This window comes from Pipistrellus hanaki (assembly GCF_964339955.1).
Source record: "Pipistrellus hanaki genome assembly, chromosome: 13".
NCBI classification, from domain to species: Eukaryota; Metazoa; Chordata; class Mammalia; order Chiroptera; family Vespertilionidae; genus Pipistrellus; species Pipistrellus hanaki.
The window spans coordinates 52455878-52473314 of record NC_140515.1 but is presented as its reverse complement, the minus strand read 5'-3'; the positions used below and the strand labels follow the sequence as shown (position 1 = coordinate 52473314).

General features: G+C 39.6%; 1 protein-coding gene across 1 annotated transcript in view; it reads left to right on the top strand.

Moving 5' to 3' along the window:
* Window positions 1-1247: 1247 nt before the first annotated feature.
* SCN10A (sodium voltage-gated channel alpha subunit 10) overlaps window positions 1248-17437 on the top strand; it is a gene marked incomplete at its 5' end in the record, with an annotated part of 75501 nt that continues 59311 nt past the window's right edge. The window contains 3 exon segments of the mRNA XM_084902781.1: window positions 1248-1526; window positions 2183-2301; window positions 5567-5647. Coding sequence (XP_084758907.1) covers window positions 1248-1526; window positions 2183-2301; window positions 5567-5647 — 479 coding nt within the window.

The window sequence follows — 17437 nt, the reverse complement described above, 5'->3', positions numbered from 1 at the left end:
CCTAGTTCTGCAACAAAAACCAAACCAAACACAAACTTTTTCAAGCAAAACTTGTTAATTGCACTTCACACGTTCTGTAGATACCACGTGTTTGAAGGTTATGTCAATAAAAGTCAACGCCAAGCAAGATTTTAAACGAATGTTTAAAAACGACATTAATTATTACTAGACCCAATAGACTCCTGTAGATTGATACAGGCTTGGTATGTAGGATAAGGAAAAGGGACAAATGGTGGGCCATAAGGTCTGATCTGAATATGGAAAGAAGTCTTCAGCCATGGACAAAGAAAAAGTAGCCCAGAGTTCCCAATGGAATTTATAAAGGGGGGAAATCATTGAAAATGTCAGTCAATAGAAGGTTGTAATCAGTCTCTTCACCCGCTTTTGTCCAGGCTTCCCCACACACCTCTCCCCTGAAATCTGTCAGTCTGTTCCACGTGTCCATGCCTCTGGTTCTATTTTGTTTATCGGTTTAAAAGATTTGCCAAAGAATGTATATGCATAGTCCATGGACATGGACAACAGCCAGGTGAAGGCCAGGGCTGGGGCTAGGGTGGAGGTGGACAAAGAGGGGGGAAATGGGGATCATCTGCAAAAGTGTCAACAATTGAAAAAATAAGGTTGTGGTCAGAAAGTGGGATGAGACTAAAGGGGAGAGTAGATCATGAACCAAAGTCTTTGGTGAATGTGGGAGAGTGCCTATTGCTCAGTAGTCATAGAAATGAAGAGAGAGGGTAGTATGGATAGATCTGGTGGTGATGGTAGTGGTTGTTGTTGGCTGCTGGTGGTGGTTGTGGTTGTTCCTGTTGGTGGTGGTGGTGGTTATTATTGGTGGTGGTTGGTGATGATTGTGGTTGGTGGTAGTGGGTGGTGGTAATGGTGGTGGTTGCTGGTGGTTGGTGATAGTTGTGGTTGGTGGTAGTGATAGGTGGTGGTGGTTGTTGTTGGCGGTCTGTCACAAAATGATGAAGGAGCAATGACTTAGAAGCTCATGGAGAACACAGACTCACTCCTGCAGTACCTGGAGTAGGATAGAACAAACAGCCTCCCTGAGAGCAGTGCAGAGAGTCCTGGAGTGGTGGGGGGAGCTTAGTGAGGGATAAGGAATAGGAGACGTGGGTGGGAAGCTATTTAGCAAGAAAGGAGGGAGGGATGGGAGGAAGAGGGCCAGTGGGAAGATGGTTATCTCTCTATGTTGATGTCCACTCTCATAAGAGTCTAAATTCTTCCTAAAGGAGAATGAGAAGATGGAATTCCCCCTTGGGTCCCTGGAAACTACCAACTTCCGCCGATTCACTCCAGAGTCCCTGGTGGAGATTGAAAAGAGAATTGCGGCCAAGCAGGCAGAAAAAAAAGCCAAAGGTAAGCAGAGTAAGCAGAAGCAGAAGCAAGACCAAGAGGAGAAGCCTCGGCCCCAGCTCGACTTAAAAGCTTGCAACCAGCTGCCCAAGTTCTATGGTGAACTCCCGGCAGAGCTGATCGGGGAGCCCCTGGAGGATCTGGACCCCTTCTACTCTGCACACAGGGTAAGGGCTACTGGCTGGAGTGGCTGTTCTCAGCTCTGGGAGAGGAAGGATCTGTCCCCACCCAGCCTGGGAGTCCTTCTGCATCTTGGGGGACGTGGTTGTCAGCTAGACTCAGTCAATGAAAAGGAAATGTAACTCACCTCTTAGACGTTCTCTTTGAATCTGTATGGTTTGTAGAGAGAATAAAGGCACTGGACTGTCTTCCTCCCTCCTCTCATCTGCCAAGAGCCCTCATCCTCCTAGATATTCAGAGGAGGGTTTAAAGGAAAGACCTAGGAGAAGGACAGAAGGGACTAGAGGTGATCCAGTAATTAGAAGAGAAATTAAATGCCACCAGAACCCCATCCCCCAGCCCTGGGCATGATGCATCTTAGCTGCTCCCTGGTCAGCCGCCTGTCTACTGGGCACTTGCAGTGGGTTCATTCTGATGCACAGTCAGCCACGAGTTCTGGGGTCTTGCTGGGAGGGTGGGGGTATGGCTATTAGCCCATGATCCTCGCTAACTCTCTGTTTCTCCATTTGGCTCTCACTGATCCATGGTTCCCAGACCCTCTTGCTCATGAGCCTGAGATGATGCCATTCAAGCTCAAAAACATGGCTGTGTGAGGAAGTGTGTTTCTCACTGGCGATGCCCCTGCTGTTTTGTTTTGTTGCAGACGTTCATGGTGTTGAACAAAGGGAGGGCCATTTCCCGGTTTAGTGCCACTCGGGCCCTGTGGCTATTCAGTCCTTTCAACCCGGTCAGAAGAACAGCCATCAAAGTGTCTGTCCACTCATATCCTTTGCACAGTTGATTCTTCCACATCTCCTGAAGGGTCCCAGATTGCAAGAGGACGCAGGCCAGGCCAAGGCACCCCACTGGTGCACTATTGGGCCTTGCCACTGTGTCTAGTACCTGTTTCAGAAGTTTCCTCCAACTCTGTCCTTTTTTCAATCGTTACATTGAAAAAAAAAAAAAAACTGTTTGTGGCTTTAATGTACCCAACACCTGAAAGCAGTCCCAAGGCAGAGGAGATCTTCATGTCACCCAGAGATGGGATTGTCATCTGGACTAGTATGGACACACCTCTGGATGCACATGTTGAAAAATGTTCTCTCTCTGAGGGGAGCTTTGCTGACATACCAGGCACATTCTCACCATGTGTGGTCGGCTCTTCCCACAACAAAGACAGTAAAAGGGCTCTAAGTCTTCTTTGGGCCAATGAGATAGGCATGGTATATCTGTGCCCTAGCCATGCTGGGGAGTGGCTGCTTATTGGGCAAAGGAGCAGCACTTCCCTGAGGGCCAAGAGAACAGACAGCAATGGGCTGAGGACAGATTGTCTCAATAGGCCCGCGCTGGTCATGTGGCACTGCCTAAGTCATAAATTACCCCCAAACTACCAGGTGATTAAAACTGTCAATAGCCCAAGGTTCATGCCATTAGAGAATGTAATGATTAGCGATACATTGATCAAATGTCTGTATTATATTTAGGAAGCTGGCTTCAGGTTTCTGGGATGGGATTTTCTGTTTGTATATTTTTTCCAAGATCAGTCAAACTAGTACAAATAAGAGACTTTGGCTTGGTTTCCAAGGATCTTCCCTGGTGACTGTCCAAGGTGGACGTTCCAGAGTTGATTTCAGCTCTGGCTTCCAGGAGGTTGATTTGCAAGAACAGCCTTGCTTCAGCTGCCTAGTGGGTGGTATCCAGGCTCTTCCTAAGAGGCTCCAGGAAAAGGAGCTCTCTCCCTGCACCCTGGGGCAGCTCCCAGTGAGCTGGTACCCCCGGCACAGTGATCTCAACGTGAAACTGTGCCACAGGAAGTGGCATAACAATTTCCCTCCCCATGCTTTATGGTTAACCAGTGGGAAGCATATTTCCTTAATTGAATCTTGGATTTCTTGATTCTACAGAGAATTTTCATGATAATAGTAGGCTCCCGTTTGCTATATACCCCCTAAGTGTCGACACTCTTATAGGTATGGAAACCCTTGAAGAAAGGATTAACCTCCCCATTTTACAGATAATAAAATTGACACTCAGAGGCATTATGTCCAAGGTCACTCCGCTTATTAAAAATGTTCATCCTACATCCTGCTAGGGGCAGTATCAACAATAAGGAAGTAGGCAGCTAATGAAAATGAATTAGGGTAATTTATTCTCTCAGTATGTCATCTCTACTAGGGTTTTCCTTATTTGTAATTTTATGCACAATTACATAAAATTACAAAGAAAGAAAAACAGCAAATGCACAAAATTCCCTCCATGCATCCTGGTTGAATTACATCTAAGTAAGAAAGAAACAGCTAATTAGAAACAAAATCACTTTAAAGAACCAAGTGAACATTGAATATTCTTTTTTATTATTGTTGACGATATTACAGATGTCCCCCATTTCCACCCCTTTGGCCCCCTCCACCCAGCCACCACCCTACCCCAGACCTTCCCCACACTATTGGCTGTGTCCATGGATTATGCATATTCTTTTTATCTTGATATTTTATGAATAAATAACTATGTAGAAGGTCTACTCATCACAGACTTATCAAAATCTGCATTTATATATGTAAATCTCAGGAACTTGGGTATCTCTAGCCTCAAAAGATACTCTTTTTAAAAACATATATATTTTATTGATTTTTAACTGGGAGGAGGAGAGAGGGATAGAGAGTTAGAAACATTGATGAGAGAGAATCATCGATCAGCTGCCTCCTGCACACCCCCTACTGGGGATGTGCCCGCAACCAAGGTACATGCCCTTGACTGGAATCGAACCTGGGACCTTTCAGTCCATAGGCCGACACTCTATCCACTGAGCCATACTGGTTTTGGCCAAAAGATACTCTTTTTAAGGTATTGGATTCTCACTGTCCTATTATTACTATTTCATCAAAATTATAATTCTAATCAAATTAACTATGAATGTTTTTATAAGTAATATTATACATACTATATCATATTACTTTTAAAAGTTTGTGGAATTGAAGATATAATTTTACATTTATCCTTGGGTTAACATGCCCCCTCCATGTGAATACATTTCTTACTTTAATTGCAAGTCAACAGGAAACTGTGGCTTAATTAGTAGAGTTTCCCTTTTTAAAATAGAAGTGTTCCTAAGTAAATATGATACAGGGCACATTTAAGACATTTACAACAACAAAAAAAAAAAACACAAAAAAACACTCTCACACACAACTAAAAATAGATTTAAATACTTCTGCTCAAGCTGAAATTATGTAAGATAAGCGGTTCTCTCTCTGTGTATGTCAAGTTCATCTTCAGGCTTTATTTTTTTCGGGAAGGAATTGTCAAGAACCCAGCTAGTTCTGAGAAAAATGTCCAAAAGGAGACATTGATTGTTAGATTTCCCCCATCTATTTACCCCTCCCACTTGCCTTCCTGTTCAGTGTCCCCTTCCACTTCTGATAACCCCCTTGCCTGGTCTCTCCTCTAAGAGACTCCTCTCTGGCTGTTCAGAGTTCTCACCACAGCCTAATCCTACTTGGCATCTCCACCTCGAACCAGCATTTCACTTCCTGTGCCTGCCTCCACCATTCCTGGCCAGAAGTCTACTTCTTCACTAACTTAGGAAAACAATCTGATTAAGCTAATTTCCATGGAAGCTGGTAGCCCTCCCGTTATTTCTAAGTTCCCAGGAGCATTCTCTGTCTTTTAGGGGAAGAGACACATTGATGGATGAAACTTCATATTGTAAAGTGGAGTGAAGTCTTAGCAAACCCCCTGAGTTCACACCTTGGCATCATGGTTGACTAGCTGTGTGAACAGGGGAAAATGACCTAAGCTTTATCAGCCTGTTTTCTTAGCTCCAAAATGTAGACAATAATATCCACCTCTAAGGTAATTGTGTTAGAAAAAATGTGGACAAAGTACTCAACCCATAGTAGGCACTCAGGAAATGCTCCTGGTTATTAAGAGACAAGACCTTGAAGCTAATCTTAGCGAAGAGGTATGAATTTCATCATCATTCAGCATCAAGGGAATCACATGCCATTTGCTGTGTGACTCTCAGCTTTTCCTTAACCCAGCCTCGCAGGTGGTTCAGCAGATTTATCACAGTCACGATCGTGGTCAACTGTGTGTGCATGACCCGCACCGACCTTCCAGAGAAGATGGAGTGAGTAGATTTGCTGTCCTTCGCGGCCTTTCCTTTTGGTCCTCTTCTTCTCTTCCTCCACGTGTCAGCATTCCCCCCCTGTTATTTATTCAGTGGGGTCTCGTTTGGGTAATGTGGGATCCTATTGTTTATCTGACTTTGTAATGGTCATATATCTTCTCTGTAGACTTTGTTTCATATGATTTTCAGCTTTAAAGAACTGTACTAGTGCATTAGTGGTTCTCAACCTCAGCAGTGCATTGGAATCTCCTGGGGAGATTTAAAAAAATATCCATGTTGGTATCTCAGTCTCAGAAGGTCCAATTTCTGTGATCTGGACAGATGGATTTCCTGCCAGATATACACCCATCCACCTGCTAGGTGCACACAAGAATGAACTTTAGGGAAGGCCTACTCTTGGAAAGAGAGTCAGGAACAAAATTGAGACAGAATGAAGAACAAATATATATTTGGAATATGTTCAGAAAATAATCCATGAATGAAGCTGGGTAAGTTATCATAGCTCATATACTTCGAAGGGACCTTAGTATTTCTGAGATTATGCTGAGTTAGCCAATGGGAACTGTAGTTTCAGAATGTGGGAACTTTCCAAAAGCACCCTACGCCAAGCTTTCGGCAAAGCTTTCTTTTTCCAACTTGCAAATTTCTCTTGCTGACGATAACATTAACACACACACAATAGAAAGCATGTTCTCTTTTTATTAATAAGTTAAAGTGGAAAATCATGTGATCATCTTCATTGATGCTGAAAAATTATTTGATAAAGTTTGATATCTGCTTATGATTTAAAACTCTTGGAAAAGTAGGACTCTAAAGGAATCGTACTCTGATAAAAGGTAATCACTTTAAAGAAAGCAACAAACATCTTACTTAATTGTGAAAAGTGGCAAGCTTTCTCTTTGAGATCAGAAGAAAAATATAAGTAGCTAAGATGTCTGTTTTATCAGTTCTATTCAACTTTGTAAAGGGGGAAAAATAAAAAAGCAAAGGAGACTATATTCATGACCTCGGTTTAGGGAAAGATTTATTACCTAGGATTTAAGAAGCACGAACCATAGAGGAAAAAATGGATACATTTTAATACATTAAAATTTAGAATTTCTGTTCATGAGAATACTACTTTTTGAGATCAAAAAAGCAAGCCTACTGAGCATAAAATATTTGCAACACATATACCTAAAAAGTGTTTATATCTAGAATAATGAGCCATATGAATTCACCAGAAATAGGTCAGAGCAACCAATTTTAAAATGAGCCAAAATTTAAATAAATATTTCACAAAAGTAGAAATCCAAATTATCAATAAATATATAAAATATTCTTAACCTTCTCTTAATTAAGGACATGTGAACTAAAATCACACTGAGAGATTACTATAAGTTTGTTGGATGGGAAATTTTTTAATTGTTGACAGTGCCAAGTATTGAGAAATATGAAGCTATAGAAACTCATATACTGCTGGTGGGAATGTACATTTGTACAACCCTTTTGGAAAGCAGTGGATATTATCAAGTAAAAGTGAAAACACACATACACTGTGGTCTTCTAATTATACTATTGGAACATTCACTCAGCAGAAATAAGTACTCACGGGCACTGGGATACAGCCATAGAAGGTTTATGAACATTGCCTATAAAAATAAAAAATTGGAAATAACCAAATGTTCATAAAGTTGAATACATTAAACATCTTCCTTATGTTCTGAAAATGGGATAATGTACAGTAATGAAGATGAGTAAACTCTAGCTCCACACAAGGATGAGTCTCAGGAATATAATATTGAACAAAAAAAAGCCAGACACAAAAGAAGACATAAGTATGATTCCATTTAAACGAAATTTAAAGACAGAAAAGCAAAACTACTGTTTAGAGATGAATACTTAGGAGGTAAAAATATAAATAAAAAGGCACAAAACCCCACAAAAGTTAGGAGGTGGTAACCTAGTGGGCAGAGGTGGGAGAATGTCATCGGCAAGGGGCTAGTGGGAGGCTCATAACGTTCCGTTTTGTGACGTGAGTGGTTTGTCATGTGCTACTATGGGCTGAATGGTGTCCCCCCAAAATGTATATGTTAAAGCCCTAACCCCCCACACCCCGTATTGGAGAACGGGCCTTAAGGTGGTGATTCAAGTTAAATGAGGTCATAGGGCACAGCCGTGACCCCATAGAACTGGTGCTCTTATAAAAAGAGGAATGGACACCAGAGCTTTCTATCTGCCACGTGAGGACCCAGCAAGAAAGAGGACCTTAGCCAGCCAGGAAAGGGCCTTCCCCAAAGCCTGACCCTGCTGGCACCCTGATCTTTAGCTTCCCGCCTCCAGAACTGTTTGTTGTTTACCACTCACCCTGTGGTATCTTGTCACTGAGCTAATACACAAGCATTCATTTTACAACTAATTCATGTTTCATGTGCGTTTTTTATTGTGCACGTTACATATCGAAATAAAAAGCTTAAAAACAAAGTAATTGGGGGGAAAAAAAATAAATTACCAATGCATAAAATGCAGAATACTGAAAACTAGAAATCAGAAGATAGTAACTAGGTAGAGAGGTAGCGAAATCACTATATTTTAGTTTATTGTCCTTCTCTCTCTCCCTCTCCCCCTCATAGATGAAGATAGAGATAGGTAGATGATAAATAGATAGATAAAAATATAGAGATAGAGGTATATAATGTAGGCGTAGATATAAAGATAGAGGCAGCGATAGCAATAGAGATAGAGAGGGATGGAGATAGTTCTAAAATGGCTGAGCTCATAGACATGTAACATTTCTGTTTTTCTTCGGAACTTTTAATGCAAAGCATTTTCTCTCAAAACTAAAAGTTATTTGGGGATTCTTGTTAAACACAGAAGACAGCATGCATATGTTTTACCCCAACTCTCTCTAAATGTGCTAAAATGACAGCATGGGAACAAGAACGGTATAAATATACACGAACAAAGGAAAGCACAGAGGACACGAGATGTCAAAACAATCTCGGAAGACTGCAAGTTCGAGGAGGACTCGGGAAGGACTTTGCAGCTCAGAGCTTGTTAAATAGAAAGAAGTTGAAGAGTATTCTTTAAAGTTGGTAAATCAAGGATTGGAAAATAATTATACTTAACAATACATAGGCATGAAAAATATATTATTAAATACAATCAGATGATGGATAAAGCAGAGGGGAGCAGAAGAGAATTACCAAATGGAAATAAGATATTGTTTCAAGAGCTAGCATACCAAAGACAGTGCATTACATAGTTTTAATTGTAATAATAAATTTATATTTATAAAGGCAACCACTGGAACTAAAATAAAAACTACTAAATTCAGAATCATGCATCAAAAATAAAGCAAGTAAAATATACCTGATAATGAAATATTTGAAAAAAAGTATTAAATACATAACATAAAGTAATATAAACAGTAAATTAAAATCAAATCTAAATATAATGGATTTGATGAGCCTGTTTTTTTAAAAATTCATCTGTATTTTTACAGAACAATGCTATATCCAACTTCATGTTTAATAAAATATATAATATACTGCTCTAGGCAATACAGAAAGGTCAAAATTAAACAAAGAGCTAAGATATAAGCAAAGGCAAACAAAAGAGAGCAGGAGGCATGATCTTAATGTAAGACGAGGTGGAATTTAGGCAGAAAATCATTAAACCGGACAAATGACACAGTGTAATGCTAAATAATCCACTACAGCTTTGCAACAAATAATGTGGCAACAGTGTCCATCAATCAAAATTTATGAGCATATAAGGATAAATAGACAAAAACATTGTAAGGATAGGAAAGTTTAATTAATTTTCTTCAGCCTATGATAGGTCAAAGGTATAAAACATATAAATGGCATGAGTAATGAAATAAAAGCTAGATCTGATGAACACATATTAAACTATATTCCCTGAAAAATAGAGAATATACTGCCTTTTAAAAATATATACTGTGTTTCCCCGAAAATAAGACATCCTCCTCCAAAAATAAGACCTAGCGCATGGAAAGATAAGACATCCCCTGAAAATAAGACCTAGCGCAACTTTGGTAGAAAAAATTAATATAAGACACTGTCTTATTTTCGGGGAAACAGGGTATATATATATATTATTGATTTTTTTACAGAAAGGAAGGGAGACGAATAGAGAGCTAGAAACATTGATGAGAGAGAAATATCAACCAGCTGCCTCCTGCACACTCCCTACTGGGTATGTGCCAGCAACCAAGGTACATGCTCTTGACCGGAATCGAACCTGGGACCCTTGAGTCTGCAGGCCGACAATCTATCCATTGAGCCAAACTGGTTCGGGCTATACTGCCTTTTCAAATGACCATAAAAATTTACCAAATATTAAACCACAACAAAACCTCAACAAGTTCCAAAGAGAAGAAATAATAAAGAAAACATTCTTTGACAGCACTGCAATAAAGTTAGAAAATAACAAAATCAGAAAAACAAAAAGGAGAGGTTTTTCATTTGTTTGTTTTGTTTTGTTGTGTTTGTGGGCGTTTTTTAAAATCTCTTAAAGGACTCTTAGATAAAAGAAAGACTACAAACCAACATTATAGAATTTCTAGGGGGGAAGAGAACCATTCACACTTTAATCAGAACCTACAGGGGGCAAGGAAAAATGTGCTCAGGAAATACCTATGGCAATGAAGCATAGAATATCTATCAGTCAAAAACAAAAAGAATTATGTAGATGCTTAACATAAAGCTAGACAAAAGAACAAGAAACTGATGAAAGGAAAACAGAAGTTAATAACTTACGAGAAAAATTGATTTGTTAGAAAATAGAAAATTTAATTCAAAAGCTATGGTAAAAAAAAAAAAAATAGGCCCAAACCTTTATACTGAAAAATGGCAAAACAATATCGAGAGAAATTTCTAAGTACCTAAATAAACTTAAGGATATCTCTGTCATGCTAGTGACACCCAAATTAATTTACAGGTTCCATGAAATCCCAATAAAAATCCCAGCAGCAGACATTTTGTAGAAATTGACTGAATAGGTTTTACTTACATGGATGAAGCAACATTTATTTACCTATTGGCCTATTGACAGGCATTTATATTTATTCTAATCAACATAATTCTCATATTCTGCCATCACAGTTCTTCGGGGAATATCCTTACACACATATCTTTGTACGCATAATGTGGGTAAATGTGAACAATGAATTCCTAGAAGTGAAAATGCTGGGTCATAGGGACGCACAATTTTAATTTTTGAATTACTGCCAAATTGTTTTCCAAAGCTGCACCAATTTCCCTTCCCACTAATAATTAAACCCATTCTTTTTTTAAAATATTTTTTTTGGTATTGATTTCAGAGAGTAAGGGAGGGGAGGGTGAGACAGAATCATCAATGATGAGAGAGAATCATTGGTCGACTGCCTCCTGCACGGCCCCATACTGGGGATCAAGCCCACAACCCAGGCATGTGCCCTGACCAGGAATCAAACTTCCTGGTTCATAGTAGATCTGTGCTCAACCACTGAGCCATGCTGGCCTAGCTTAAATCTACTTTTTTATCAGATTTTTGTACTAACTAAATTGTTGACACAGTTTCCTTTATCAACACACTTTGAAAAAATATAAATGATAAAAATCTACCTAGCTGGTCCTAGTTCTAGAAGTGGATGTGGCAGGTTTTGAATGATGCTCAGTATCCTCAGCTTCACAAAAATGATCGGCCTCCAGATTTTTTTTTATTGATGCAAAATGACGACAGCTCTTGGTGGTTCACTGTGTTTCCGGGGAGCCCTAAGGAAAAGAGTAAAAGTCCTTGGGTTAGACGGGGCCACAAGAGCATGTTGTGTATTTCTTAGAAATTAAACTGTAGCCACTGAGCAATCAGAAGCTGATCCTATCGCCGTGTGCCGGATACAGTCTTTTGGACACAAGTGGTTCCCATTCCTTATCTATCCTCCCTGGCGCTGTGCTTCCCTGAAATGTTAGTTTTGCTCTGTTGCCTGCTGATAAAGTCAGCTCCCTGCCTCTCCCTCCGCCCCCTCCCCAACCACCACCACTACCTGCCTGCCCATCTGTCTGCTTGTGGGAAGATTTTATATATCTATACTATACTAGAGGCCTGGCGCACGAAATTCGTGAGCAGGTACGGTCCCTAGGCAGACAAAATACAGCAACTTGGTTGCAGGGAAAAGCACATTGGAAAGAACGTTTTCTCACCCGGAAAAGAGCAGGTGAAGTGGAGCTGAAGCAGAAACAGGCGGGGGATGGGGACCTGGCCCTGCCAGGCGTAAAGCAGTGCTTTGTGTTTGCAGATTTCCGTGAGGGATGCCGCACTGTATGCATGCTTTAGCGGATGCTTTTTAAAAATCAATATGGTGTTTGTTTGTCTAAATGGCTACATGTAGACTTATTTCATTTGTGGGTTTTTTGTGTTGTTTTTTGTTTTTTTACTGCTATGTGATATTCTATGAAGATATTCTCCTGTATTTTCTTCTAAAAGCCATAATACAAGGTGGGGCAAAAGTAGGTCTACAGTTGTTCCTATGGAAAATAACACGATCATTAATAAGTAATAATACAAGGATAAACTGTGTTATGGTACTCACAACCCTAAACCTCCTTTTGCCCCGCCCTGTACTTTCTTCTCTGCTTAGGTAGATAGTGCATCCTCCTCGACGTGTGTGTGTGTGTGTGTGTGTGTGTGTGTGTGTGTGTGTGTTTATGTTGTGCATGAAATAGGCTTCTACTATTTTTCCAGCAGTATTATCCTTACGACTCCACTTTTAATGGGTCATCATTTCCCAAGTCATTCTTTGCACTCCCTCAGTTGTGCACTGGGTTTCCAAGCGCACTCAATCTGTTTCTCCCAGGAGTTTATTTGTCGCTTCACAAGACAACACTGTGCAGATCTAAACACCTTATGATATGATCTGACCTGGTTGATGATGGCAACCCTTCCTGTTGTCTTCTTGAAAATTACTTGGTTCCTCCTCTTCCTTTATTTGTCCATATCAATGTAAGGGTCAGATTTTCAATCTCTTTTCTCACAATTTTATGGAAACTTTGGTTGTAAATGCATTGAATTTCTTTATTACCACAGGGAAAATCGCCACATGTATAGTATCAAGCCTTCTCCCATATCAACACGGTGTCTGTCCCAATGTATCCAAGCTTTCTTTTATATTCTTCCATAGCATTTTATCATGTCTTGTGTAAAGCTTTTTCACGTCTTAACTTACATGATCATTTTGGTATTTATTTTTATTGCTAAACTCTATTAATGTTTTTAACTTCTCTATATTGGTTTTGCATCCAACCTTTCTGAACTCTTTAACAAGTTGCAGCATTTCTCTGTAGAGTCTCTTGGGTTTTCTGTGTAAACAGTGATATCATCTGTAAAGGGCAGTGAGCTTGTTTCCTCCTTTAGGATTCTTATGCCACTTGGTCACTTTCCCTGTCTTATTGAACTGGCCAGGACCTTCAGCACACTGCTGAAGCTATCCTGGTGAGCAGTGTTCTTTTTCTCTTGTTTTTATACAGTATACGTCTAGCATTTCACTATTGCCATGATGACATGGGATTCTCATGATTATAATCCCTTATCAAGTTATGGAAATTTCTTTCCACTTCTGGTGTGTTAAGAGTTTCATAATGAAGGGGTATTGGTTTTATCGACATTTCTTTTTCATTAAGCTTACCATATAGCCTTTCATCTGCTAATAGAGTAAGTTACCTTAATAAATTTGTTCATCAATTTTTAATGTTTCTATCTTGATCATTTGTGGATTCAGCTTGCCAGTATCTCAACTGATTTATCTTGGTAACTGAGGCTGCCATAACCTTCTCTCATAAACTGTCCCTTTGGGTGCTTTCCCATCTCCCTGCCTCACTGTCTTCCTTCTGTATCGTCCCTGGGAACTCAAATTCTTCTCATTCTGCTTCGCAGAGCAGTTCAGCTCTCTCCATCCCCTACAAGTTTCTCAATAAATGATCTATGGATCTCTCTTGACCACCAGAAGTCTCTCAGTAGCTTCTAAATCATTTCACATTTCGGAAGAAAAAGTTATGCAGTAATCCATGCACAGATAATTTTTAAAATCTGAAATGTAAGATTAATCATAATTTCTATAGAATTTCTCACTTTTTATGTTCTTAGAAGCAGTATATTCAAGGATTGACTTAGTTCATACTGGTGTCATTTATCTTAAAGAATGTATTTACTTTAAAGAATGTATTTTATTGTCATCTGACCATTATTGTTTACATTTGTTAAACCCACATTTGTCACTGTTGCTGTCGCATGGTGTTACATCCACAATCCACAACACGAATAGCATTTCCACAGTAGTTTGCAGAATTATAACGAAAGTAGAAAAATAAATCCTAGAAATAAAATAAGGTCACAGATATAAGTAGTAAGTGGGCTCTGTCACAAATGGGAAGCTTGGATCTGTATGTCACACGACAGGTGGACAATTGATGTAGATAATCTCACAAAGGCAGAGAACACAAACAGAAAATAGGAAGCATAGCAATGGAAAACGATAATCAAATTGTGTTGAATTGGTGAGCCTTTTGTCCTAGAACGCAGCTTATCAGCCCTTAGCACTTCTATCAAATAATTATATAAAATTACCAAAACTTTCACAATATTTCCCAGTAAAGCTTATCAACCTCACTTTTAAACCAGCTGACTTTCTCTAGTGCAAACAAAAACTAAGGCTTTCCCGTACAAAGATGTCAAAATTTAATGTTAAAGGTTGAAAAGACATGAAAACTATAGTTATCATTCACCCCTGTGGCAAAAACAAATGCAATTATATTCTTGCTGGTGAAATATGAAGCCAGCTTCAAAATCAATAAAAAGTATTGTGGTTGGAAATAAAGCAGGAAACAATTGGTAGAGTTTCTTTATCAGAACTATTGGATTTCTCCCAATGTGACTGGCATTTAAAATCAATGACTATTATGTATGTACACAACCAGACAATTCACTTTACAGTTTAATAAAACTATGAATAAATCAATGTCAGTATATATTTGCCATATTCATGAGTGACTTTAAAAGAGACTTCAGGTTTAATTAACGATTAGTTTGTAAACTATGACGTAGACTTTGAAAGTTATGTTGGACATGAACGTTTTCCATGGCATTATTCACAAAGCCAAAAGGTGAAAACAAGGCAGATGTCCATCAACAGATGGATGAGTTAACAAAAGGTGGTATATCCATACACAATGGATGCTTAGCCTTAAAAATGAATGCCATTCTGATACATGCTACAACATGGATGAACCTTTAAAAATATTAAGTAAAATAAGCCAGACGCCCAAAAGAAAAATTGTATGATTCCATTTATATGAAGTCCCTCAAATGGGCAAATGTATGGAGACAGGAAGTAGAACAGAGGTTGCCACGCAGCAGGGGAGGGAAGAATGGGGAGTTGATGTTTCATGAGTAGAGAGTTTCAATTTAGGAAGATGAAAAAGTGCTAGAGATGGATAGTGGTGATGGTTGCACCGTATTGTGAATGTACTTAATGTCACTGAATTGTATACTTTTAAATGGTCAAAGCAGTCAATTTTATATTATGCATATTTTACTGCAATTGAAAAAAAAAAAAAAAAGATACATTGACTGGGTATAAAAGAAGCTCCGGCCACGAGGGCTGCATGCAAAGGCATCATCACTATGCCATTGAAAGGAATTGTTTCCAAATGCAGACCATGCCCTATTCATGGAACACGCCTCATTCATGGGGGTTCATTGCATGCTTCCAGAAACAAAAGGGTTTACAGTGTTTTAAAATAAGGAATGAAATCTTTTTTACTTAATTTTTTAAAAATATATTTTATTGATTTTCCAGAAGGAAGGGAGAGAGAGCATTAATAACATCGATCAGCTGCCTCCTGCAATACCCTCTACTGGGGATGTGCCTGCAACCAAGGTACATGCCCTTGACCAGAATCAAACCTGGGATCTTTCAGTCCACAGACTGGCGCTCTATCCACTGGGCCAAACCGGTTTCGGCAGGAGTGAAATCTTTTTTTTAAGTTATCATTTCTGTGAATACCCGTGCTATGTCTCAGAAATGCATTTAGGATTTTGAATAGTATGGATCTTTGACTTCATGACCAAAACATCAGGGTTTTTAAGTGGTCAGACCTCAGAATTTCTTAAAATGAACAGTGGTTGAGGGTCAGCAAATGGCTCCATGGCTGAGATTTTGACTCTTTCCCCAGAACCTGATGGTTTTCTTAATTCAGCAGAGAAAAGCACGTAGGCTATGTCTTTTGCATATTACAAATCACGCCCAAATGCTGCAACAGAACACGGAGACATATCTCACAAGCCACGTGCCGGCAGGGAGAGAGGGTGTGACTGTCAGCTGCTGTCTCCAGGTTGGGACCTCTGATACCTCAGCTCTCAGGGGTGCTGTGCTGGGGCGCTGGTCTGGAGGTGAAACACTGAACGTTGTCTTTAGTGGGAATTCTCTCCATCTTTTCTGGGTCTGTGTTTGATCTGAAAAGCCAGAACTATCCGTCAAAGCTTCCCACAACCTATAATTCTGAGTTAAGATTTCCACAAAGAGTGGGGTTCAGGGGAAACCCAACAAAATATGGAAGCTGACAGCTCATGCCGCTGTCCAGCCAGAGATGTCTTCGTGAGTGATTTCAAACACCGCCTCTCCCCTCACAGAGATGAAAAACCAGGACTGCTGTTCACGTTTTAATTTGATTTTTACTTTTACTGCAGATATACAGGTTTGTGGCTTAAAAGGTCACGCTTCTATAAAGAGTCTAACAGAAACAGCAATTTCTTTCTTCTCATCTTCTCACCTCTCCACATTTCCGAAGGCAAATCTCTCAACATTTTTACTTCTATCTCCCTATCTCTGATAATATACTCATACTACTATTTTTTCCCCACTTTAGATGCTATCTATTGGCTTTCTGTTATGAGCGGGGGAAAGAGCCCTAACCGGTTTGGCTCAGTGGATAGAGCGTCAGCCTGTGGACTGAAAGGTCCCAGGTTCGATTCCAGTCAAGGGCATGTACGTTGGATGCAGGCACATCCCCAGTAGGGGGTGTGCAAAAGGCAGCTGATCGATGACTCTCTCTCATTGATGTTTCTAACTCTCTATCCCTCTCTCTTCCTCTCTGTAAAAAATCAATAAAATATATTTTTTTAAAAAATATACTAGGTCCACAGATACAGACTCATTCCCTCTCACACTCATCTCCCCATTAGTTGCGCCATAATGTTTAGTGAGATAACCAAACAATATGTCTGTTGTCTGGCTGCACATACGATCACTAGTCTATAACAGTGCTGCTGAGCAAATTCCGTTCACAGCTGAGCCGTGCAGTATGTTTTGATTACATTTTCTTTTTGCATGTTTTTGCTCTCTCTGGAGTTAATAAGGATTTTATTTCTTCATTTGTTCACTAATTTATCACTAATTTGTTCCCAAACTCTTCAGAGGTTTAATTATTTATCACTAATTTGTTCCCAGGGGTTTAATTATTGTTTCCATTTATTCAAACACATCAGGTTTTCCACCAGTTTCAAATCTTCTGGGGAAACCACTCTAGAAATGCTCCATCTCCTGCCTCGATCTAGTCTCAAAGTTCTCTCAAAACCTCTTTTTCCAGAGATTTGTTTTTTCTTCTTTCTCCATCCTCTTTTGGATTCCATTGATCTCTCCCCTACATCCCATATCTCCCTCTTTATTGATTACTCCCTTGTTTGGGTGGAGCACACCCTCTAGTAAGCTTCTTAGAAGGGTAGATGGGAAGTACATTTCCTGAGAATTTGCAT